This window comes from Oncorhynchus nerka, linkage group LG22 (assembly GCF_034236695.1).
Source record: "Oncorhynchus nerka isolate Pitt River linkage group LG22, Oner_Uvic_2.0, whole genome shotgun sequence".
In the NCBI taxonomy this organism is placed as follows: Eukaryota; Metazoa; Chordata; class Actinopteri; order Salmoniformes; family Salmonidae; genus Oncorhynchus; species Oncorhynchus nerka.
In genome coordinates, this window is record NC_088417.1 from 14,875,363 (window position 1) to 14,902,403 (window position 27,041).

The 27,041-nt window shown below is 42.2% G+C and overlaps 1 protein-coding gene across 1 annotated transcript in view; it reads right to left on the reverse strand.

Moving 5' to 3' along the window:
• Positions 1-25,411, reverse strand: part of LOC115104883 (sodium channel protein type 2 subunit alpha-like) — a 152,833-nt gene extending 127,422 nt beyond the window's left edge. Inside the window, exons 1-3 of the mRNA XM_029626256.2 lie at positions 25,333-25,411; positions 22,130-22,372; positions 11,909-11,972 (exon numbers count right to left, since the gene is read on the reverse strand). Coding sequence (XP_029482116.2) covers positions 11,909-11,972; positions 22,130-22,316 — 251 coding nt within the window. The 5' untranslated portion in view covers positions 22,317-22,372; positions 25,333-25,411. The remainder of the gene's footprint in view (positions 1-11,908; positions 11,973-22,129; positions 22,373-25,332) is intronic.
• Between the last annotated feature and the right edge of the window lie 1,630 nt (positions 25,412-27,041).

Here is a 27,041-nt window from a genome sequence, read left to right on the forward strand (position 1 = left end):
GTTTCGTTTCCAAATGTCTGTGCAAGAGTGAAGGTTTCCCGCGAGAGAGTAACGGTTAATGTGATTGGATGTTCATTATTTGACTAGGCTACCTGTATTTGACATTGTGTTTTTATTTTTGCTGAACAGTAGATGGTTTAATTTTATTTTTGGTAGTGAAATGAGGCTACTCAGGCGAGAAAAAAACCTCACCCATATGTATAGCCCAGTTGGAAAATCTAAATGTTCTGGTTGAAAATGTGAAGTATTTGGCATACCCCCGATGGCATTCCGTGGTGTAAGCGCAATGCCATACCCCAGTTTTGGAATATCTGGTATATACTATAGACCCTCACTCTTAGAAAAAAGGGTTGCAAAATGGTTCTTCAGTAGTCCCCATAGGAGAACCCCTTTTGGTTCCAGGTAGAACCCTTTTTGGTTCCAGGTAGAACCCCTTTGTGGTTCCAAGTAGAACTTTTTGGGTTTCATGTAGAACCCTCTGTGGAAAGGGTTGTACCTGTAACCAAAAAAGGTTCTTCAAAGTGTTCTCCTATGGTGATAGCCAAAGCATCCTTTTAGGTTCTTGATAGCATCTTCTTTTTTGAAGAGTGTAATACCAGGGAAACTATTTGTCAAGGAAGGAACAGTACACCACTGACAACAGTACACAGTGTTGTAAAGTACTGAAGTAAAAATACTTTAAAAGACTACTTAAGTAATTTTGGGGGGTATCTGTACTTTACTATTTATATTTTTTACTTTTACTTCACTACATTCCTAAACAAAATTATGTACCTTTTACTCCATACATTTTCCCTGACACCCAAAAGTACTCATTACATTTTGAATGCTTAGCAGGACAGAAAATCATCCAATTCACACTCTTATCAAGAGAACATCCCTGGTCATCCCTACTGCCTCTGAGCTGGTGGGCTCACTAAACACAAATGCTTTGTTTGTAAATTATTTGCGTATATGCTTTCTGGTTTGATTAATATAAGGAATTTGAAATGATTTATACTTTTACTTTTGATACTTAAGTATATATACTACACTTACTTTGATGCTTAAGTATATTTAAAACCAAATACTTTTAGGCTTTCACTAAAGTAGTATTTTACTGGCTGACTTTCACTTTTACTTGAGTAATTTTTCATTAAGGTATCTTTACTTTTACTCAAGCATGACAATTAGGCCATTTTTCCAGCACTGACAGCAGTACCCCACTGACAACAGTACACTACTGACAACAGTACACTACTGACAACAGTACACCACTGACAACAGTACACTACTGACAACAGTACCCCACTGACAACAGTAAACCACTGACAACAGTAAACCACTGACAACAGTACACTACTGACAACAGTACCCCACTGACAACAGTACACTACTGACAGCAGTACACCACTGACAACAGTACACTACTGACAACAGTACACTACTGACAACAGTACACCACTGACAACAGTACACTACTGACAACAGTACCCCACTGACAACAGTAAACCACTGACAACAGTAAACCACTGACAACAGTACACCACTGACAACAGTACACTACTGACAACAGTACCCCACTGACAACAGTAAACCACTGACAACAGTAAACCACTGACAACAGTACACTACTGACAACAGTACCCCACTGACAACAGTACACTACTGACAGCAGTACACCACTGACAACAGTACACTACTGACAACAGTACACTACTGACAACAGTACACCACTGACAACAGTACACTACTGACAACAGTACCCCACTGACAACAGTAAACCACTGACAACAGTAAACCACTGACAACAGTACACTACTGACAACAGTACCCCACTGACAACAGTAAACCACTGACAACAGTAAACCACTGACAACAGTACACTACTGACAACAGTACCCCACTGACAACAGTAAACCACTGACAACAGTAAACCACTGACAACAGTACCCCACTGACAACAGTACACCACTGACAACAGTACACCACTGACAACAGTAAACCACTGACAACAGTAAACCACTGACAACAGTACCCCACTGACAACAGTACACCACTGACAACAGTAAACCACTGACAACAGTACACCACTGACAACAGTACACCACTGACAACAGTACCCCACTGACAACAGTACACCACTGACAACAGTACACCTCTGACAACAGTACACCACTGACAACAGTACACCTCTGACAACCATACAGACCACAACACGGATGGAGACCAAACAGATTGGCAGCAGCAAAACAGTATTAGTGGTCTACATGCATTACAAACTAGTAGGCTTTTAAAAGTATCAATGCAGCTGTGGAGGATTTATTGTAACATCAGATCGCCATATCTGAGCACATGGCCCATGTAGCAGACAGGTGTGTGTTCATCAGATTGGGCCATTACACCCCCCCTGTAGTTGGCCGATCATAGAAGAGAATAGAAGCGGGAGCAGGGGGAGTGAGAGAGCATCTGAGGGTTCCCTAGGGTCGCAGGGTGGAGGGAACATTGGCTTGGCTGAGAGTTGAGTCACCCCTTTCAGATCCAACCCTTCCACCCTGTGAAACAACAAAGCCCAGTGGGGAAGCCTTCAAAGACTGGTGGGTGGAGGAGGCTGCCTTGACCTGGTGTTCTCACAGCTCAGATTTAGGCATTAGGCACCAAATGGAAGAAAACATCTGAATATCCAGAGGGACTACCAAGATAATAAATGCTCCCCCCCCCCCCCCCCCATTGTGTGCCCTAATGAACATGAGCCAGGATTCTGACCAACCACAGGCAGGGAATAGCTAGAGTCTTTCATTAGAGCTTGCAATGGAAAACTCTTCAAAAAATGTTGCAGTGGAAATTGAAAATGAGTGTTCTTAAGTCCAGTTTATCCCTCCCTGATTCAGTCTGCTTTTTCCATTTGGTATCTAATGAACATGATCCCGATGAATAACTCTGCATTAGGCCTCAGTTCTCACGAAACCACACTTCCTCCCAAGGTACTGATACAGACAGAGTGAACAAATCAGAAAAATAATACAGAAATGAACTAAGATTCCTACATGGGTAATAATGATGTTCAAAATGTTACGTCAAAGAGGAAAATGAATAGTTTGGGTGTATTTATGTCACTACATAATACGTGTTTTAGCAGAATTACAACATTCACTGGAAATTAAACTGTAGATACAGTATGTCTAGCTACTGTAGGCACCCATAATGTTAGGTCCTCTCATCTCACATAGAAACAATCTCATCAGTACAACCTACTACTAGAGAGGTCTAGGACTGAGGTCTATGATAATGAAAGTACTTAACATTTCTATAGCAACGGTATCCAGGAGGTTGTTGCCCATGGAGATTGTTTTGTGACACCTCTCCGGAGGATGTGGATCGGCCTCTCAGGGATTGGAGGAATTCAGTGGAGGCAGGTAATATGATTGTTTTGTCATGATTTATGCTTGATTTTATGACTTTTCTTATTTCCAGTGTAGCTCGTGAAGATTAGGACGGATTGACTGATTAGGTAAGAATGCCATAAGATTTACTTTCACAAAATTGGCATTTATTAGATATTTCATATGTTATTCATTCATTCACAAAATAGTTTAGTTTCCTTTAAAATTAATTAATATATTGTTTATAAGTTGATAGAATGAGTTTATGCCAATTTAATTTATATAAGTATATTCAGTCTGCTCATAACCAGAATCCATAATAACTTGATCAAGGGAAACCTCTGATCAACGTTTATCTTAGGTAAATAAGCTATGAAGTAAAACGTCTGGAGAAACACACAAACAATAATACAACTACGACTATGCTGTTTCCAATCAAATACTTTGAGGTGAACCTGTCTGGCTTTTGACCAAAATCTAGAACCGTCCTTTTGGTCAAATTATAGGAGGCGGACATACTCATGTAATCTTACGAGCATCTAAAATACATCCTAATTACAGTTTATTAGTATAAAAAAGTACCTTAATGAAATACATTTACACTCTGTAATTGTCAGTGTAATACAAGCTTGCTGATGGGTCTTTATGAACATTTACAGTTCTAAGAAAATTACCAGATCCTTAGAGTCCTTCAGCTGGTATCATAACTGGGAAAATGTGGCGTAGTTGTTAGCATACCCTTGGCCTATCTTAAAGTATTCTGTGAAGTAGCCCCCTGAATGGCCACCCCTAACGACAAAGGCCTATAGCCTAAACCAGTGATAATGCCATCCCCCAAAAAATTCTAACAGCAAAGCTAGCCAGCATAAATAACCAGAAAAATAAAGGCCCTTCAACATGCACTCGATATAAATGCAATTAACGAGCTGTTACATTCAATTTGATGACTCATTCGAGTAGAACTGGATAGAACTGGAGTAGGAGAAATACCAGGAGTTAAGAACACTTCAACGGTTCTATAGAACATGACACATACAGAGAGCTTAGTGGGGGGGGGGGGGGGGGAGGATCGTAAGTGAGAGGCAATAATCTTCACTTTGCAGTCAGGGTAGCCATTAACAACCCCATTAGAGTGAAGCCAGAAAGCTTCAAATGGATTAAATGTGACTTAAATGGAGGGAAAAAAATTCCCCCTCCATCCACGGGCCCCTACACCCCCATTTGGAATGCTCCATAGAACTGCCCATGTCGATTGTATTTAGACTGCATTTCACAGGATTCTTACGATATTTTTTCTCAAAAGTTTGATAAATATGGGCCCAGAGCCATGTGCATTTTGATTGACAGCCAAAAGTTCCGGTGAGTGACAGCCAGTGAGCAGTTGAATGTGGGACTAGCCTATGGTAGAATTGATTTCTTCAGACCTTTATTTACACTATGAGAGAGTGGCAGCCAGACCAGTAAACAAACAAATATCATTGTCTGTCATGTATTTAATATAAAGGGTGCTGTGTCAATACAAACTCCTAAAAGGCATTTGACAGTTCAACTCGGTTTATCTCCACAAAAAATACAATATATATTATACAGTGCACTCAGAAAGTATTCAGACCCCTTTACTTTTTCCAGTGGTGTAAAGTACTACTTAAGTAGTTTTTTTATTTATTTGTGGTATCTGTACTTTACTTTACTATTTATATTTTTGACTACTTTTACTTTCACTTCACTACATTCCTTAAGAAAATATATGTAAGGGAGTTTGTAACTGGCGGCAGGGAAGTCAGGCGCAGGAGAGCAAAACTGGGTATTCAACAGAGCAGTTTTATTCAAAAAACCACCGGAAACCAGAACAATAAACAGATGGGTACAAAACCCGTCGCGCACCAGAGAAAACGTGCACATGCACTTACAATAAACAATTCCGCACAAAGACATGGGGGGAACAGAGGGTTAAATACACAACATGTAATGAGGGAATTGAGACCAGGTGTGTGGGAAGACAAGAGAAAACAAATGACAAATGAAAAGTGGATCGATGATGGCTAGAAGACCGGCGACGCAGACTGCCGAGTGCTACCCGAACAAGGAGAAGAATCGACTTCGGCGGAAGTCGTGACAATATAGCTTTTTACTCCACACATTTTCCTTGACAGCAAAAAGTACTTGTTACATTTTGAATGCTTAGCAGGACAGGTAAATAGTCAAATTCACGCACTTATCAACCGAACATCCCTGGTCATCCCTACTGCCTCTGATATGGCGGACTCACTAAACAGAGAACATCCCTGGTCATCTACTACCTCTGATTTGGCGGACTCACTAAATACACATGCTTCGTTTGTAAATGATGTCTGAATGTTGGAAGGTGCCCGGGGCTTTCCGTAAATTCAAAAAACAAGAAAATGGTGCCATCTTGTTTGCTTAATATAAGGAATTTGAAAGGATTTATACTTTTAATTTTGACAGTTAAGTATATTTTAAACCAAATACATTTAGACTTTTACTGAAGTAGAATTTTACTGGGTGACTTTTACTTTTACCTGAGTCATTTTCTATTAAGGTATCTTTACATTTGCTGAAGTATGACAGTTGGGTATTTTTCCCACATTTTGTTATGTTACAGCCTTATAATACAATTGATTAAATAGTTTTTTTCCTTCATCAATCTAAACACAATACCCCATAAAGACAAAGCAAAAACTGGTTGTTATACATTTTTGCAAATTGATTAAAAACGAAAAAATGAAATATGACATTTACATAAGTATTCAGACCCTTTTCTCAGTACTTTGTTGAAGCACCTTTGGCAGCGATTACAGCCTCGAGTCATCTTGGGTATGACGCTATAAGCTTGGCACACCTGTATTTGGGGAGTTTCTCCCATTCTTCTCTGCAGATCCTCTGAAGTTCTGTCAGGTTGGATGGGGAGCATCGCTGCACCGCTATTTCCAGGTCTCTCCAGAGATGTTCGATCGGGTTCAAGTCCGGGCTCTGGCTCGGCCACTCAAGGACATTCAGAGACTTGGCACGAAGCCACTCTTGCACTGTCTTGAGTGTGTGCTTAGAGTCATTGTCAGGATGGAAGGGGAACCTTGTCCCCAGTCTGACGTCCTGAGTGCTCTGGAGCAGGTTTTCATCAAGGATCTCTCTGTGTTTTGCTCTGTTCATCTTCCCCTCGATCCTGACTAGTCTCCCAGTCCCTGCCGCTGAAAAACATCCCCCCAGTATGATGCTGCCACCACCATGCTTCAGAGTAGGGATGGTGCCAGGTTTCCTCCTGAAGTAATGCTTGGCATTCAAGCCATAGAGTTAAATATTGGTTTCATCAGACCAGAGAATCTTGTTTCTGAGAGTCTTTAGGTGCCTTTTGGCTAACTCCAAACGGGCTGTCATGTGCCTTTTACTCAGGAGTGGCTTCCATCTGCCCTCTCTACCATAAAGGCTTGAGAGATGGTTGTCATTCTGGGAGGTTCTCCCATCTCAACAGAGGAACTCTGGAGCTCTGACAGAGTGACCTTCGAATTCTTGGTCACCTCCCTGACCAAGGCCCTTCTCCCCCGATGCTCAGTTTGGCCGGGCAGCCAGCTCTAGAAAGAGTCTTGGTGGTTCCAAACTTCTTCCATTTAAGAATGATAGAGGCCACTGTGTTCTTGGGGACACAGTGCTGCAGACATCTTCCCCAGATCTGTGCCTCGACACAATCCTGTCTCGGAGCTCTACAGACAATTCCTTCGACCTCATGTCTTAGTTTTTGCTCTGACATGCACTGTCAACTGTGGGACATTATAAAGCCAGGTGTGTACCTTTCCAAATCATGTCCAATCAATTGAATTTACCACAGGTGGACTCCAATCAAGTTGTAGAACATCTGAAGGATGATGAATGGAAACAGGATGCACCTGAGTTCAATTTCAATTCTTAAAGCAAAGGTTCTGAATACTTATGTAAATAAGATATCAGTTTTTTCTTTTAAATAATTTGCAAAAATGTCTAAAAAACTGTATCCACTTGATCAGTATAGGGTATTGTACGTAGATTGACAAAGATTTTTATTTATTTTACCCATTTTGGAATAAGGCTGTAATGTAACCAAATGTGGAAAAAGTCAAGAGATCTAAATAAGTTCCAAATGCACTGTATTTTCTAGTCAATATTTGGGGGGGAAGTTCAAGCCTCTGACCACTTAGATGGGTGTTTGGATTTCGGAGAAAAAAAAACACATTGAAAAAATAAAGGTGAGACATAATGTAAGGGCATGCAAGGCCACCGGATTTAAATCCTTTATTGTACCATTTACATTTTAATTAATGGCTGAAATAAGGTGACTAAATCAGAGCTTTGGTGACCAATCACCATGCACCAGACAGACAAAGCTTAGAATCTGTCTGTTTTATCATTCGTGGACACAAGCTGTATCGTGCGTTTGGATTGGCCGTTATCTCTCAGAGACAGACAGATCTGTTGTTTGTCTGTTTGTAGCTGAAGGCAGATGTTACATTCACCGAGTCCCCCGCCCATCATAACTCACCCCAATGGACCGTTACACTGCTCTCCCGTTAGGCAGCCTCCCAATAACTCACAACCCCAATGTCCTTTATATGTTCAATATATTCCCAGTCTTACAGGAATAATCAAAAATAGATTTGAATGTTGATGATATCACGTTGTCAATTACAGCTGCTTTAAAGATAATGTTTCAAACATTTGTGGAAGGGGAAAGTTGAAAGAGCTAGCATCACAGGCATTGAGGGCATTGGAGGTGGTTTGCATCATGTGTCAGCACATCCTTTGCTCATAAAAGATGGAGATTGCCTGTGTGATTGCTTGTGTGAGTTCCTGGAAAAGACATGGGCGCAATGTTGTTGGTATTCATTTTCCTTATTTCTCTTGTAACTATAAAAGTAGGAGATGAAATTGAAATTGGGGACTATTTTGTCTGTGAGCATGACCCGACCTGACTATTACCCTGATATGATGCAACAATGTCAGATCACTGGTTCAAAGAGCTCATAAAACCACTTAAATGATACTCTTCAAATCTGGCAAAACAGTGACTTTAGGCACGCACAAAATAATAAGACAATGACATCTAATATTTATTGAATAATTGAATCTATACAGAACAAATATATAAATGCAGTGTTGGTCCAGTGTTTCATGAGCTGAAATAAAAGATCCCTGAAATGTTCCAATATGCACTAAAAGCTTATTTCTTTCAAATTTTGTGCAGAAATTTGTTTACATCCCTGTTAGTGAGCATTTCTCCTTTGCCAACATAATCCAACCACCTGACAGGTGTGGCATGTCAAGAAGCTGATTAAACAGCATGATCATTACACAGGTGCACCTTGTGCTGGGGACAACAAAAGGCCATTCTAAAATGTGCAGTTTTGTCACGCAACACAATGCCACAGATGTCAAGTTTTGAGGGAGCATGCAATTGGCTGGCTGATTGCATGGATGTCCACCAGAGCTGTTGCCAGATAATGTTAATGTTAATTTCTCTACGATAAGCCGCCTCCAACATCATTTGAGAGAATTTGGCAGCATGTCCAACCGGCCTCACAACCACAGACCACGTGTAACCACGCCAGCCCAGGACGTCCACTTCCGGCTTCTTCACCCGTGGTATCGTCCGAGACCAGCCACCGGACTGCTGATGAAACTGATGAGCATTTCTGTCTGCAATAAAGCCCTTTTGTGGGGAAAAACTCCTTCTGATTTGCTGGGCCTGGCTCCCCAGTGGGTGGGCCTGACTCCCATGTTGCCTATGCCCTCCCAGGCCCACAAATGGATAGGCCCACTCATGCCTGCGCCCATGCCGAGTCATGTGAAATCCATAGACTAGAGCCTAACAAATTTATTTCAATTGACGGATTTCCTTATATGAACTATAACTCAGTAAAATTGTTGAAATTGTTGCATGTTGCGTTTAAATTTATATTCAGTATAGTTACTTACTTATTGATTGATCTGTTTCTAATACATTTATCCATGTATTCATACGGATAACAAGTGCATTCCAATAATGGATACCTTCCAGTGGTGTAAAGTACTTAAGTAAAAAATACTTTAAAATACTACTTACTTTTTTCGGTATCTGTACTTAACTATTTATATTTTTGACAACTTTTACTTTTACTTCACTACATTCCTAAAGAAAATAATGTAAACATTTTCCCCAACAACCAAAAGTACTCATTCCATTTTGAATACTTAGCAGGATAGTAAAATGGCCCAATTTACACACTCAAGAGAATATCCCTGGTCATCCCTACTGCCTCTGATCTGGCAGAGGCAGTAGGGAATTATATCTGAGTGTTGGAGTGTGCCCCTGGCTATCCGTAAATGAAACAAAACAAGAAAATTGTTCCGTCTGGTAAGGAATGTGAAATGAGTTATACTTTTGATACTTAAGTATATTTAAAACTAAATACTTTTAGACTTTTCCTCAAGTAGTATTTTACTGGGTTACTTGCACTTTTACTTGTCATTTTCTATTAAGGTATCTTTACTTTTACTCAAGTATGACAATTGAGTACTTTTTCCACCACTGATACCTTCCAATAATGTCCTGCACCAACACAAACCATGTATTTGAACCCATTACAGTTGTTCAAATATCAATATCAGACCAGAAACAGAGACTTATTTCTAATCAACGTGGAAACAGTGGGGAACACTCGTGCTTGGCACCCAACAGAACACAGATGGGTATTATTTACATTTGTAAATTCCTAGATCTTTGCCCTGGCAGCGTTGACATCAAAAACTCCTCTCCTGCCACTCCTGCCCGCCGCTCCAAAAGCACTTGGCATTACAGGATTAGAGTGTCGGTGGAACGGGCCGCGCTAAAGTTAAGGGTATTCATTACTTCTATGTCTATGGACAATTTGATGAGTAGCCGGGTTGAGATTGAGACTGAGAGTGTCTCAGACCTACATCAGAGGGTTTGGGACAACACAGATATCATGTGCAATGAACAGCCCCTTCGTCCCCAAGGCTGTCTGTATGTGAAAGTGACTTAGATGTTATTTCTTGATTAAGAAAGATGCCACATTTTCAAGGACAAATGTTTTTCACCGTTGCGTACTCAGTGTAGTTATGTCCAGGCTCATTTCCTTCTTTACTGTTGACAACAAAACTGCCGCTTTGTCTCCTAAAATAGGGCGGCAGGGTAGCCTAGTGGTTAGAGCGTTGGACTAGTAACCGAAGGTTGCAAGTTCAAATCCCCGAGCTGACAAGGTACAAATCTGTCTTTCTGCCCCAGAACAGGCAGTTAACCCACTGTTAAGAATTTGTTCTTAACTCACTTGCCTAGTAAAATAAAGGTAAAATAAAAAACACTGTAAACTCTGTGGGATTTTAGAGGTCACAGTCAAGCAGCAACAGGTATGTTCTCCAAATCACCACTCCCATCTCAGTCCAAAATAGAGTACATCCCCTTGCCATTCCAAATCTCGGTCCAAAATATATCAGAGTTGGGTTTAGGTCAATTTCATTACAGTACAGTCAATGTGGGAGATAAATATTAATTGTAGAAAAAATTATTACAATTGTGCTAATTTTTTAAAGTATTATCAACTGTAAAATGGAGTTGTCCCCAATCTTTAAAACAAAGTTACACACACCAAAGTTATGAGTTACACAAAATGACACTGAATTTATAAGCTGGGTTTACTTCTATCCACATTCCTCCAACTGTCCTACAATAACTAAAGGTTACGCATTTTGACAGCAAAAAATTGTTTTTTTAACTATGGGATTCAGTCCTTCTTGGACCTGTAAGACTACTGCCTAGAACACCAGTGCCATCCACACGACTCAAAAAGACATTATCCCTCTGAGATAAAGCCTAAACAAGGCATTAGCTCTGGGAGCTAACACAAGTGTTCCCGTCCAAGACAAGGTTACTCATTAAGCAGAGTTTGGAGAAACCACCTCAGGCACATAATAAACACAACCATAATTAACATCACTGTCAAGGCCCACTCTCTTGTTAAAGCCTATTGGCTCTCACAGACTGGGTGGTGGATGATAAACCCATGGTCTCGTCTCTCTACAGCCTGAGGGCAGCTGAGTCACCATCGGTCGCCATCAGTCCGTTTTGCTGACTCACACCCTCAGAGCCAGGCTATCTCTGTTGACTTAGCCACACAGCGACAGGCATCACCTCAGCCACCTAAACCTTAACCTCAGGGCCCCTTCGTGACGTCCTTTGGTAATGCTCAACGGCATGTACTAGATTAGACTATACCGCATGAGTCTATGGTTCATGAGTCTATGGTTCACGAGGCTATGGTTCACAAGGCTATGGTTCACGAGGCTATGGTTGTACCATCTACAAGCCACCGATATACTAGCCTGGTGGTCCAGTCTGTTTGGGCTTCAGCCATGCAAAACAAGATTAATAAGAGGAGAGCTGGCAACAGCACGTACAGAATGGGACCAAGCTATCATCACTCTAACCCACATTCATAATCACTGGCTTTTCTTCACTGATAGCAAGAAGAGCAAAGGAAGGACGAGAACTAGTAGTCACTTACCCAGCATCACTCCCGTCCCCACATATTAAGGCATCCTTCGCTCCCTCCACTTTGTAGTAGTTATCTGAAATCAAAGAAAATAACAGAAGAGGCCTGGATTTGATTCATTTGATTACAAGGATTAATTTGAATACACTTTGTAGTAGTTTTCAAAAATAAAAATAGAATATAATGGATGAGACCTGGATTTGATTAATGTGATTACAGTGATTCGTTTGATTAAAGGGATTAACTTGATTACATGGCACTAGTATTGCTGATCCTACAAACATTTTCATCTCAAGGTCAAAGGTCTGTCAGTGGCACTCAGACCTTATGACCAGAACTCCTGCCCTGGTTGGGGAAAGAAGTTTATTGACTATATTAATCATAAGGCATCAACATTGATCTTACATCAGTCCACCCTTAAATAACCCACTGGACGTACGATTTTAGCCATTTATCAAATTAAGAAAATTGTTTTGTTTCGTGTTTCACCCGAGCTTTTAGGGATCAATACCGAGGCCTGCCTTGGACATTTTACATTTGTGTAAGGTGATGGATAGCAGAGACTGCTTGAAGTTGAAGGGGATGGAAATGAAAGAATAAATAGCAATAGCATAACCCGTTGACTGTGTTGCTGCCGACTCCAACTAGAGCACACTAAGAGATTACAAGTCCAGAAGGTTCCATGTCCACTCCAACGCTCCTTCATGCTAAGCGTTCCTCCATTTTATCTTGCCTCCTTTTCACAGCGTTTCAGCTTCACTGTCCCACTCTAGAGGGTTTGAGTGCCGTTAGACCACTATGGGGCTGGGAGAGGAGCCGCAGGAGGAGAGGGGCTGGAGAAGGGCTCGCCTGACTGGCACTTTGGCAGGCGGCCCGAACCCTCCGTCAGTTGTCGGCATTCCTGGTTTCAGCATGGCCTTAAATGTTCCTCCTTTATGGACCATGGACCTCTCCAACACACACGCACGCATGTACGCACGCACACACACACGCACACACACGCACACGCACACACACACACACACACACACACACACACAAAAGCCGGACCCCAGAGCCACTTTTCAGTGACAGCCCAGAGCCACTCTTCAGCGACAGCTTTCACATTTCACCACCGTACTATGCAGATTGACTAGATGTGTTTTTGAAAGATGAGTCTTACATTTTGATAAGGGTGTTTTGTGTATTTTTTAAAATTAATTTTACATTATTGCTGTTTTAAAGAAAAAAACAGTAGATGCAATCTCAGGAAATGCCTTGTTGGTTTGGTTGTCTCAGGTACAGTCATCTTTAAGCGTCGTACAATGTGTACCTCTTTGGGTCCCCGGGACCAGGATTGAGAAGCACAGCCTTTGAACAATGTAAAAAAATGTCCGTGACCCTCTAACTCATCTACACATATGTAACTGCATGAAGTAATCTGAAAATGTCAATCATGAAATATGTAATAACTTGAAATATGTAATAACTTGAAATATGTAATAACTTGAAATATGAAATACGAAGTCCGGCCACGTGACCATTCATGATTAGAGGAACGACTGTTCATTTAAACATCTGCCCCACATCAGTGTTGTGCAGCAAAAGTAAGCATGCCATAATCTGTGTCAGTGAGGGAGGACCCACTCTAGTTGTGCAATCGCTGCAGGGCTGTCTCTGTTACTGCCTGTTTGGATAGTGCAGTAAAGAGGACACTGGAATGGAACTTTGCCATGTCATGCGTGCCCATGACAAGCTTCTGAACTGCTGTGTGGGACTTTTTTCTAGGCTACAAATTATCCCTTACAAAACATGTCATGTTATAGCTGCAAGTAGCGTTTTGTTGACACCACTGTCACACAACAACTGCAAGCTAAAGCTAAGAGACCCACGACCAACATCGTGACCATATTAGTGCAGTTAAGAAACGTCAATCGCTACGACAGTATGAGAGCCAGACCTGAGTTTAACTAGATGAAATCAGTAAAATACTTTCACTGTGCTGGATTGAGCTTGATGTAGCCAATTTTATAGTCCCAAACATACAAACTCTGCCCATCTGGCCCTACAGGCAGGCTAAAGCAAGCATTGAGAGTATTTGAAAGATTTAAAATACTGTTTGAAACCAGGTCTATATTACAGCACATTCATCTTATACACTAACAGAGACAAAGAAACCATGGCTTGTGCCTTGGCCCATAGCTCATAGGAGAGGGAGAGAAAGAGAGAGTGTAGGCCAGCACAGGTCAGGAACAAAGAAGAGAGATAACAATGAATCTAAGACCCTTTTTTAAGAATCTGTTGTTAGGATTCAAAATCTGACTTGTTGACCAATAGCTTTACTGTTGAGATAACTTCCAATCAGATATCAGAGCCACATGATGTAAAGACAACAGACCCTCTGCTTCAAAGAGGTGAGACTAAATGTGGGTGGGAGAGACACTGAGGTGTTCCGAAGACAACACACACGCATCGTTGCATACAGCTGATAAGAAGAGTCACTTTGAGGGCAGTAATACCATTAAACTACTGCTGCAGTGTTGTTCACTGTCTCATATTCCGAGGATATCGTATCACAAGTCAACAACACACATAGCCTTGAGTGAAAACTCAACTTCACAGAAACTTGAGGCACGCCCACGCCATTTCATGAGTCTAATTAGATTGTGCCAGTCTTTGCATCATGTAGGTCTGATATCTGATTGGAAGTTAACTCAACAGTAAAGCTATTGGTCAACAAGTTTGTTCCTGACCTGCGCTGGCCTACACTCTCTCTTTCTCTCCCTCTCCTATGAGCCAAGGCACAAGATATTGTTTCTCTCTCTCTCTCTCTCTCTCTCTCTCTCTCTCTCTCTGACCATGCTTAGAATATTGCCTTGTAATGTTGTTAAAGCCTTGTAACATAAGCTTTATGTCTTCTATGTGAATCCACTCATTTTTACAAAGCAATTAACTCAACTATAGTGTTCTATTACTGTAACTCAACTATAGTGTTCTATTACTGTAACTCAACTATAGTGTTCTATTACTGTAACTCAACTATAGTGTTCTATTACTGTAACTATATTGTTCTATTACTGTAACTCAACTATAGTGTTCTATTACTGTAACTATAGTGTTCTATTACTGTAACTATAGTGTTCTATTACTGTAACTCAACTATAGTGTTCTATTACTGTAACTCAACTCTAGTGTTCTATTACTGTAACTCAACTATAGTGTTCTATTACTGTAACTCAACTATAGTGTTCTATTACTGTAACTATAGTGTTCTATTACTGTAACTCAACTATAGTTAACTCAACTATACTTTTATTTTTATGACACACTCAAGAACCTCCAGACGCTAACCAGCTAACTAGCTACAAGCTAGTTAGTCATTGTTAGTTTAAAAAAAAATAAAAAAAAAATAAAAAAAACCTGGATAACACTCGCCAGCCCAGCCCCCCTGCCCATCCACCGCTGCCCCCTGGACACTGATCTCTTGGCTACATAGCTGACGCACGCTGGACTGTCCATTATTCACGGTACTCCTTTCTGCTTGTTTGTCTTACCTGTCGGCCCCGTTGCCTAGTCAACGCCATTTTACCTGCTGTTTGTTGTGCTAGCGGATTAGCCCCGCCTACTGTTTTTAGCTAGCTTTCCAAATTCAACACCTGTGATTACTGTATGCCTCGCTGTATGTCTCTCTCAGATGTCAATATGCCTTGTATACTGTTGTTCAGGTTAGTTATAATTGTTTTAGTTCACAATGGAGCCCCTAGACCCACTCTGCATACCCCTGTTACCTCCTTTGTTTCCACCTCCCACACATGCGGTGACCTCACCCATTACAACCAGCATGTCCAGAGATGCAACCTGTCTCATCATCACCCAGTGCCTGGGCTTACCTCCGCTGTACCCGCACCCCACCATACCCCTGTCTGCGCATTATGCCCTGAATATATTCTACCATGCCCAGAAACCTGCTCCTCTTACCCTCTGCCCCCAACGCTCTAGGCGACCAGTTTTGATAGCCTTTAGCCGCACCCTCATACTACTCCTTCTCTGTTCCGCGGGTGATGTGGAGGTAAACCCAGGCCCTGCATGTCCCCAGGTACCCTCATTTGTTGACTTCTGTGATCGAAAAAGCCTTGGTTTTATGCATGTCAACATCAGAAGCCTCCTCCCTAAGTTTGTTTTACTCACTGCTTTAACACACTCTGCTAACCCTGATGTCCTTGCCGTGTCTGAATCCTGGCTCGGGAAGGCCACCAAAATTCAGAGATTTCCATACCCAACTATAACATCTTCCGTCAAGATAGAACTACCAAAGGGGCGGAGTTGCAGTCTACTGCAGAGATAGCCTGCAAAGTAATGTCATACTTTCCAGGTCCATACCCAAACAGTTCGAACTACTAATTTTGAAAATTACCCTCTCCAGAAATAAGTCTCTCACTGTTGCCGCCTGCTACCGGCCACCCTCAGCTCCCAGCTGTGCCCTGGACACCATTTGTGAATTGATCGCCCCCATCTAGCTTCAGAGTTTGTTCTGTTAGGTGACCTAAACTGGGATATGCTTAACACCCCGGCAGTCCTACAATGTAAGCTAGATGCCCTCAATCTCACTCAAATCATCAAGGAACCCACCAGGTACAACCCTAACTCTGTAAACAAGGGCACCCTCATAGACGTCATCCTGACCAACTGGCCCTCCAAATACACCTCCGCTGTCTTCAACCAGGATCTCAGCGATCACTGCCTCATTGCCTGTATCCGCCACGGAGCCGCAGTCAAACGACCACCCTCATCACTGTCAAACGCTCCCTAAAACACTTCTGTGAGCAGGCCTTTCTAATCGACCTGGCCCGGGTATCCTGGAAGGACATTGACCTCATCCCGTCAGTTGAGGATGCCTGGTCATTCTTTAAAAGTAACTTCCTCACCATTTTAGATAAGCATGCTCCGTTCAAAAAATGCAGAACCAAGAACAGATACAGCCCTTGGTTCACTCCAGACCTGACTGCCCTCGACCAGCACAAAAACATCCTGTGGCGGACTGCAATAGCATCAAATAGCCCCCGTGATATGCAACTGTTCAGGGAAGTCAGGAACCAATACACGCAGTCAGTCAGGAAAGCTAAGGCCAGCTTCTTCAGGCAGAAGTTTGCATCCTGTAGCTCCAACTCCAAAAAGTTCTGGGACACTGTGAAGTCCATGGAGAACAAGAGCACCTCCTCCCAGCTGCCCACTGCACTGAGGCTAGGTAACACGGTCTCCACCGATAAATCCACGATTATCGAAAGCTTCAATAAGCACTTCTCAACGGCTGGCCATGCCTTCCGCCTGGCTACTCCAACCTCGGCCAACAGCTCCGCCCCCCCCCGCAGCTCCTCGCCCAAGCCTCTCCAGGTTCTCCTTTACCCAAATCCAGATAGCAGATGTTCTGAAAGAGCTGCAAAACCTAGACCCGTACAAATCAGCTGGGCTTGACAATCTGGACCCTCTATTTCTGAAACTATCTGCCGCCATTGTCGCAACCCCTATTACCAGCCTGTTCAACCTCTCTTTCATATCGTCTGAGATCCCCAAGGATTGGAAAGCTGCCGCAGTCATCCCCCTCTTCAAAGGGGGAGACACCCTGGACCCAAACTGCTATAGACCTATATCCATCCTGCCCTGCCTATCTAAGGTCTTCGAAAGCCAAGTCAACAAACATCTCGAATCCCACCGTACCTTCTCCGCTGTGCAATCTGGTTTCCGAGCCGGTCACGGGTGCACGTCAGCCACGCTCAAGGTACTAAACGACATCATTACCGCCATCGATAAAAAACAGTACTGTGCAGCCGTCTTCATCGACCTCGCCAAGGCTTTCGACTCTGTCAATCACCATATTCTTATCGGCAGACTCAATAGCCTCGGTTTCTCGGATGACTGCCTTGCCTGGTTCACCAATTACTTTGCAGACAGAGTTCAGTGTGTCAAATCGGAGGGCATGCTGTCCGGTCCTCTGGCAGTCTCTGTGGGGGTGCCACAGGGTTCAATTCTCGGGCCGACTCTTTTCTCTGTATATATCAATGATGTTGCTCTTGCTGCGGGCGATTCCCTGATCCACCTCTCTACGCAGACGACACCATTCTATATACTTTCGGCCCGTCATTGGACACTGTGCTATCTAACCTCCAAACGAGCTTCAATGCCATACAGCACTCCTTCCGTGGCCTCCAACTGCTCTTAAACGCGAGTAAAACCAAATGCATGCTTTTCAACCGATCGCTGCCTGCACCCGCATGCCCGACTAGCATCACCACCCTGGATGGTTCCGACCTTGAATATGTGGACATCTATAAGTACCTAGGTGTCTGGCTAGACTGCAAACTCTCCTTCCAGACTCATCAAACATCTCCAATCGAAAATCAAATCAAGAGTCGGCTTTCTATTCCGCAACAAAGCCTCCTTCACTCACGCCGCCAAGCTTACCCTAGTAAAACTGACTATCCTACCGATCCTCGATTTCAGCGATGTCATCTACAAAATGGCTTCCAACACTCTACTCAGCAAACTGGATGCAGTCTATCATAGTGCCATCCGTTTTGTCACCAAAGCACCTTATACCACCCACCACTGCGACTTGTATGCTCTAGTCGGCTGGCCCTCGCTACATATTCGTCGCCAGACCCATTGGCTCAGGTCATCTACAAGTCCATGCTAGGTAAAGCTCCGCCTTATCTCAGTTCACTGGTCACGATGGCAACACCCATCCGTAGCACACGCTCCAGCAGGTGTATCTCACTGGTCATCCCTAAAGCCAACACCTCATTTGGCCGCCTTTCGTTCCAGTACTCTGCTGCCTGTGACTGGAACGAACTGCAAAAATCGCTGAAGTTGGAGACTTTTATCTCCCTCACCAACTTCAAACATCAGCTATCCGAGCAGCTAACCGATCGCTGCAGCTGTACATAGTCTATTGGTAAATAGTCCACCCATTTTCACCTACCTCATTCCCATACTGTTTTTATACTGTTTTTTTTATTTATTTATTTACTTTTCTGCTCTTTTGCACACCAATATCTCTACCTGTACATGACCATCTGATCATTTATCACCCCAGTGTTAATCTGCAAAATTGTATTATTCGCCTACCTCCTCATGCCTTTTGCACACATTGTATATAGACTGCCCATTTTTTTCTACTGTGTTATTGACTTGTTAATTGTTTATTCCATGTGTAACTCTGTGTTGTCTGTTCACACTGCTATGCTTTATCTTGGCCAGGTCGCAGTTGCAAATGAGAACTTGTTCTCAACTAGCCTACCTGGTTAAATAAAGGTGAAATGAAAAAAAAATGAAAAAATAGTGTCCTATTACTGTAACTATAGTGTTCTATTACTGTAACTATAGTGTTCTATTACTGTAACTCAACTATAGTGTTCTATTACTGTAACTCAGCTACAGTGTTCTATTACTGTAACTCAACTATAGTGTTCTATTACTGTAACTCAACTATAGTGTTCTATTACTGTAACTATAGTGTTCTATTACTGTAACTATAGTGTTCTATTACTATAGTGTTCTATTAGTGTAACTCAACTATAGTGTTCTATTACTGTAACTCAGATACAGTGTTCTATTACTGTAACTCAACTATAGTGTTCTATTACTGTAACTCAACTATAGTGTTCTATTACGGTAACTATAGTGTTATATTACTGTAACTATAGTGTTCTATTACTGTAACTATAGTGTTATATTACTGTAACTCAACTATAGTGTTATATTACTGGAACTATAGTGTTATATTACTGTAACTCAACTATAGTGTTCTATTACTGTAACTCAGCCATAGTGTCTGACATGTTGCTTATTATCTTTATGTAGTCAGATAAACATTTGAATAGGCTAATTGCTTAGTCTTATTACGAGTTGCATGTGATGTACAGTTGAAGTCGGAAGTTAACATCACTTAGGATGGAGTCATTAAAACTCGTTTTTCAACCACTCCACAAATTTCTCATAAACAAACTACAGTTTTGGCAAGTTGGTTAGGACATCTACTTTGTGCATGACACAAGGAATATTTCCAACAATTGTTTACAGATATATACAGATATATTATATAAGCTTCTTCATCATTTGAGTCAATTGGAGGTGTACCTGTGGATGTATTTCAAGGCCTACCTTCAAACTCAATGCCTCTTTGCTTGGAAAATCAAAAGAAATCAACCAAGACCTCAGAAAAACAATTGTAGACCTCCAAAAGTCTGGTTCATCCTTGGGAGCAATTTCCAAACACCTGAAGGTACCACATTCATCTGTACAAACAATAGTACACAAGTATAAACACCATGGGACCACGCAGCCGTCATACCACTCAGGAAGGAGACACGTTCTGTCTCCTAGAGATGAACGTACTTTGGTGTGAAAAGTGAAAATCAATCCCACAATAACAGAAAAGGACCTTGTGAAGACGCTGGAGAAAACAGGTAGAAAAGTATCTACAGTATATCCACAGTGACACGAGTCCTATGTCGACATAACTTGAAAGGCCGCTCAGCAAGGATGAAGCCACTGCTCAAAAACCACCATAAAAATAGCCAGACTACGGTTTGCAACTGCACATGGGGACAAAGATCGTACTTTTTGGAGAAATGTCCTCTGGTCTGATGAAACAAAAATAGAACTGTTTGGCCATAATGACCATTGCTATGTTTGGAGGAAAAAGGGGGAGGCTTGCAAGCTGAAGAACACCATCCCAACCGTGAAGCATGGGGGTGGCAGCATCATGTTGTGGGGGTGCTTTGCTGCAGGAGGGACTGGTGCACTTCACAAAATAGATGGCATGAGATGGAAAATTATGTTGATATATTGAAGCAACATCTCAAGACATCAGTCAGGAAGTTAAGCTTGGTCGCAAATGGGTCTTCCAAATGGACAATGACCCCAAGCATACTTCCAAAGTTGTGGCAAAATGACTTAAGGACAACAAAGTCAAGGTATTGGAGTGGTCATCACAAAGCCATGACCTCAATCCTATAGAAAATGTGTGGGCAGAACAGAAAAAGTGTGTGCAAGCAAGGAGGCCGACAACCTGACTCAGTTACACCAGCTCTGTCAGGAGGAATGGGCCAAAATTCACCCAACTTATTGTGGGAAGCTTGTGGAAGGCTACACAAATGTTTGACCCAAGTTAAACAATTTGAAGGCAATGCTAACAAATACTAATTGAGTGTATGTAAACTTCTGACCCACTGGGAATGTGAGGAAAGAATAAAAGCTGAAAGAAATCATTCTCTTGTCACGCCTTGACCATAGAAAGCTGTTTATTCTCTATGTTGGTTGGGGCGTGATAGTGACTAGGGTGGGTCATCTAGGATTTTTTGTATTCCTATGGTGGCCTGCTATGTTTCCCAATCAGAGGCAGCTGTTTATCGTTGTCTCTGATTGGGGATCATATTTAGGTAGCCATTTCCCCATTGGTATTCGTGGGATCTTGTCTACGGATAGTTGCCAGTGTGCACCAGTAGCGGCACGGTTCGTTTGTGCTTGTTTGTTTTATTTTGTTTTGTTTTGCTGAGTTTCGGTTTATTAAAAATATGTGGAACTCTACTCATGCTGTGCCTTGGTCTACTCCTACACTATTATTCTGACATTTCACATTCTTAAAATAAAGTGGTGATCCTAACTGACCTAAGACAGGGAATTTTTACTAGGATTAAATGTCAGGAATTGTGAAAAACTGAGTTTAAATATATTTGGCTAAAGTGTATGTAAACTTCTGACTTCAACTGTATATATAATATACTGTATATTCAAATATCAAATATAACTGCCCACTGCAGAGTATTCGTTGGGGTTCTCATTTTGGCACAAAGCTCAACTATGCAGTACAGGAAAACTCCAATAGAAGAGAGGTCTTCTAATAGTGACAAAGGAACTGACTGGCTGACAAACAGACTGACTGGCTGACTGGCTTGCTGACAAACTAACTGACTGGCTGGCTGACTGACAGACAAATGAACTGACTGGCTGACAAAGTAACTGACTGGCTGGCTGGCAAATTAACAATGGCTGGCTGGCTGACAAACTAACTGACTGGCTGGCTGGAAAATTAACAATGGCTGGCTGGCTGACTGGCTGACAAACTAACTGACTGGCTGACTATTTTCAGTCTCCTCAAACATAACAAATATCTGCTCTCAATAGGGTCAACATTTTAAATAAGTGATACATTCATGAATCAATAAAAAAGGCATTTAACTGACACACAGTGCTCACCTTCGTCTGCAATAAAGTCTTTGAGTGAGGACCACGTCCGGTTGTTGCAGAAAAAGGTTGTGTTGGTGTTGAGGGTGTTGTTGACGCAGTGCGCCGTGCTGCGTACGCACTTCTGTCGTAGGTTACCCATGAAGAGCTGAAGGCCGATGAGGGCGAACACACTGAGGCAGAAAACGGTTAGGATCATCACGTCCGCCAGCTTCTTCACTGACTGGATCAGCGCACCCACGATGGTCTTCAGGCCTTCCCAGGAAAACAGGGGCAGAGGTCAATAGGTCAGCATACACACACATGGACATGGAAATGGACACGGTAATTATCTTTGGCTAGCTAGCTCCGTGTAATCATAAGGAGTTGGTTTAGATCTCGAATCTGAAGTTATATTTATTGTGAATATGTCATTTATTAACAAAACATTTTGAAAAAAATATTTAAAATTCTGGAAGCTACTTGTCTGGTTACTTTTTACAATCACATACAGTATAGTAGTAACAGTAACTTAAGTACAGTGTATTACTATGTATAATACATTATACAAATTACAACTATTGTATTAGAAACAATACAACGACTCACTATCCATAAACATGACATGGATTAAATATACTGTACAGTAACAAATTCAGAACATCAAAGCAACAAAGCCAAACACAACTTTAAGACACCAACACCACAGTGAAGACAAAAAGAAATCTAACGCAAACAAACTAACCACAGCAGGAAGAAAAATTGTCTTGCGTTTCTTTTCGAGATTTCAAAAATGCACCGCAAATTCACAATGTATGCTCATTGACAACAGACACTTCCCAAAATAATGAGTGAAACCATCTAATTGAACTAGTTTTGGCTGGCTGGCTGGCTGACTGGCTAACAAACTAAATAACTGACTGACTGACTGACAAACCAACTGACTGACTGAAAAACTAACTGGCTGGCTGGCTGACAAACTATCTGACTGGCTGACTAGCTGACAAACTAACTGACTGGCTGACTATGGCGGCTGACTGGCTGACAAACTATCTGACTGGCTGGCTGGCTGACAAACTAACTGACTGGCTGACTATGGCGGCTGACTGGCTGACAAACTAACTGGCTAGCTGGCTGGCTGGCTGGCTGGCTGGTTGGCTGGTTGGCTGACAAACTAACTGACTAGCTGGCTGGCTGGCTGGCTGGTTGGCTGACAAACTAACTGACTAGCTGGCTGGCTGGCTGGCTGGTTGGCTGACAAACTAACTGACTGGTTGACTAGCTGACAAACTAACTGGCTGGCTGACTATGGCGGCTGACTGGCTGACAAACTAACTGGCTAGCTGGCTGGCTGGCTGGCTGGCTGGTTGGTTGGCTGACAAACTAACTGACTGGCTGACTATGGCGGCTGACTGGCTGACAAACTAACTGGCTAGCTGGCTGGCTGGTTGGCTGACAAACTAACTGACTAGCTGGCTGGCTGGTTGGTCGGCTGACTAATTTACTGACTGGCTGGCTGGCTGACTGACATATTTAGACTTTAACCCTGTCTCAGAGTGTGCCCAAAGCATTTTCAAGCTTTCCTAGCATTTTGTTTGCTAGCTAACTATATATCATCGGAGCCTATGCTATTATCTCACTATCCTGATTCCTACTGGATTAGCTGGAGCAGGGTCAGAATGCTGCACAGTACAGTATGAACACAAAGAAGAATTGACAGACTCTAAGCCATCACTTCCACTCTGGCATTTACAGCAGACGGCGTGGGCCAAAGGAGGTCAGCCGTGAAGAGCCTGACGCACCATGTCTCTGAAGAGCACCAGACAACAGGAAGTAGTGGTGGAATACCTGGGCCATGACTGATGTAAGTTAGCCCTTTCAGAGTAGATACTGGGTACCTATGGTACTGGCAATCCCTATGTGACCTAACCAGGAAAAACTCCAGGCCCTAGTTAGGCTAAAGTAAAAAGTAGGGTTGAGGGTTTTTCCCTGGTCAGGTCAAGTGGACATGTTATGTACTTTAGGATTACAGATGTAGGATCTTAATTTGGCCAGTTTATCACAGCAGGAAAATAATCCTGCAGCAACAGAAAATGTGAATTATTGTTTGGATTATAATGAATTACATTTTTTGTAGGGGTAGATATATTTTATATTAGATCAAATCAATTCAGACATTTTAAAGTGGAAATTACAAACTTTAGAAGTATTTATAGACCATGAATACACTACAAGTTTGCGTTTCGTGCTGTGCATGACATTTCCTCCAACAACAAGGTGATCAAATTAAGATCCTAAATCATATAGGATCCTGCTCAGAAATATACTGCACTATATGTTCCTAAGGGTACTGTACAGCTATTTCATCCAAACAAGATTTAGTCCTACTTGATTAGAGATCCGTTCTGAATGGGGAGCGTCTGTTGTGAATTGAGATATTATTACCATATGAAGTGGTATTTGCCTATACCCATGCATGTTTGATGTTAAACACTAAGGGTGAATGAGACCTGTTGAGTTTAACCTTTATTTAACTAGGAAAGTCAGTTAATTAAGAACAAAATAGTATTTACAATGACAGCCTACCAGGGAAGAGTGAGTGTGTGGACCTGCCTTGTTCAGGGGCAGAACGACAGATTTTTACAGCTCGGGGATTTGATCCAGCAACCTTTTGGTTACTAGCCCAACGCTCTAACCACTAGGTTACCTGCCACCCCAAAGGTAACATGATCTTTGGGCTTCAGGCCAGATGTCATGCTGAAACTTTATCCATGGACTACATTCACTTTGTTGATGTCTATAGCATAGTGTTTGCATATAGCAGGTGAACGCAAGCGTGGGTGCATGGCCACTAGATTTTTTAAATGTATTTTATTTTTAATTTTTAATAAATGACTGACATACAAACTTAACATCTTAATAGAAAACAAACTATAGGCAAACATATTCTATAGAGTACCTAAAAATGTGAGAATCCTCCATTTTGAATCAGAGGTTGCCCAACCCAAAGGTCTCATTTCCTACACCTCTGGCATTTCCACTCACTGGTTTTTTAATCAACAGAAACAAAAATGAAATGACAAGGGACTCTGTTCCAATACCCACACTAGCAGGCCACTTTGAATGCATTGCTTCATCCTAAGTAGTGTGCTAATAAGGACGTATTGGAACGTAGCCGGGGGGTTTAGTTCTTCCAGCGGTGGGTGGTGTCTTAGTGTTTGAAACTCCCTTCTCACCTGGGATGACTGAGATAGTTTTCAGTGCTCGTAGGACTCTGAATGTCCGTAATGCTGAGACATTGCCCAGGTCCACAAATTCAGTAACATATCTGCAATAAGCGAAAGTCAAGCAGACACAATGACAAAGCACCAACGACAGGCAAAACACAACAGGTGAAGGGCCAGGATTGGAGGAGAGAAAAGAGGGGGGAATGTGGCTAGAGGTCAAGGGTCATAGAGAGTGGCTTTGGATTGGAGAGAGGAGGAAGAGGGGGGAGGGGCTTGTACAGAATAGTAACAGTACGTGGACTGGACAATAGAAAATGCAACCCATTTTTTGGGTAACACTGCAGCAGCAGGGGAGACTCCCTCTTACCTGGGATTACCGAAATAGTTTTCAATGCTCTGAGGACCCTGAATGTTCGAAGTGCTTGGAGATTGCCTACTTTAACAGACTCGGTTAGCAACCTGCAGGATCAAATTACAGTTATTTGGTCAAACACAAAAAAGGAAAGATGACTGTAGGCTCAGCACTGCTCACTGTGTCTTAGTGTGTTGTTTCCCTGGAGAACAGGACAGAAACAGATATTTAGACCCTTTTGACCTTTAAGACTGCTGTTAGTGTATCTCCAAACCAAGAGACAGCTGAGAGCACAGAAAATGTTGGGAAAAACCAGTATGGTGCCAGTCCATGTGCTGCTTATGTGAGTTACAGTATATCAAGTCTTCTGTGCCAAAGTGGTTCCTTTCCCTATTGCATTTCTTATGTGAGTTTCCCAAAAGCTTCATAGCTAACATGGCACGTTATTTCTCTCTGGGACCCAGGCCCAGCCTACTTGTAGAACAGCAAAATGTATCTTCCCCATTTAACACAACTGCTCTGAATTAGAGAGGTTGCCTTAATCTACGTCCATGGCACCCTGGGAGCAGTAGTTATTGGGGGTTAACTGCCTTGCTTAACGGCAGAACCGAAATTCTTTCCACCTTACCGGCTCTGGGATTCAAACCAGCGACCTTACGGTTACTGGCCCAACGCTCTTAACCGCAAGGCTACCTGCCAACCCACAGGGGGATGACATCCCTCCGTTTCCATGGGAACCCACGGGGTTGGGGGTGTGGACATTTATCAGCGTGGTGGGGTGGTTAACCGCTTCTCCGGCCATCAGTCTGAATTTAATAAAGCCAGCAGCGGGAAGGAAGGTAGCCTGTCGTAGAAACTAGCAGGAGGGCTGCGAGGGTCGGTGACTTATGTGTTCCTGTCCTGCTAAAGATCCATCTGACCCCACAGAGGTTTCCAGTTCAAGGACAACTGGCCCTCTGGAAGGAGAGGTAAATAAAACTGTAGAAGCCAAAAGAGAAATCAGCACTTCATCACCGTATGGGGGTCAAAATTGTTGCCTTAGAAAAAGGTGCTGTGTTTAGACCATCCACAGTAGAAGGTCAGGAGCAAAATACATTATTCAAAAGCAACTTAAGGTGCTTTCTACACCCACACAACCAAAGCAAAATATAACATTTTGGTCATTTAATTTAGATTGCATTGTACAATTTTGGAAGTAAAAGTTTGTACTGCTACGGTTGGCAAAAAAAAAGGATTGAAGAGGATTGAAGTATAATATACCTCTATTACAGTAATGCAAATGTCACAGTAAAATTTTGAGGAAAATATAATTGTTTTATAATCATAAAGAGAAGCCCTCAATATTGAGGTCAAATATTAATTGAAG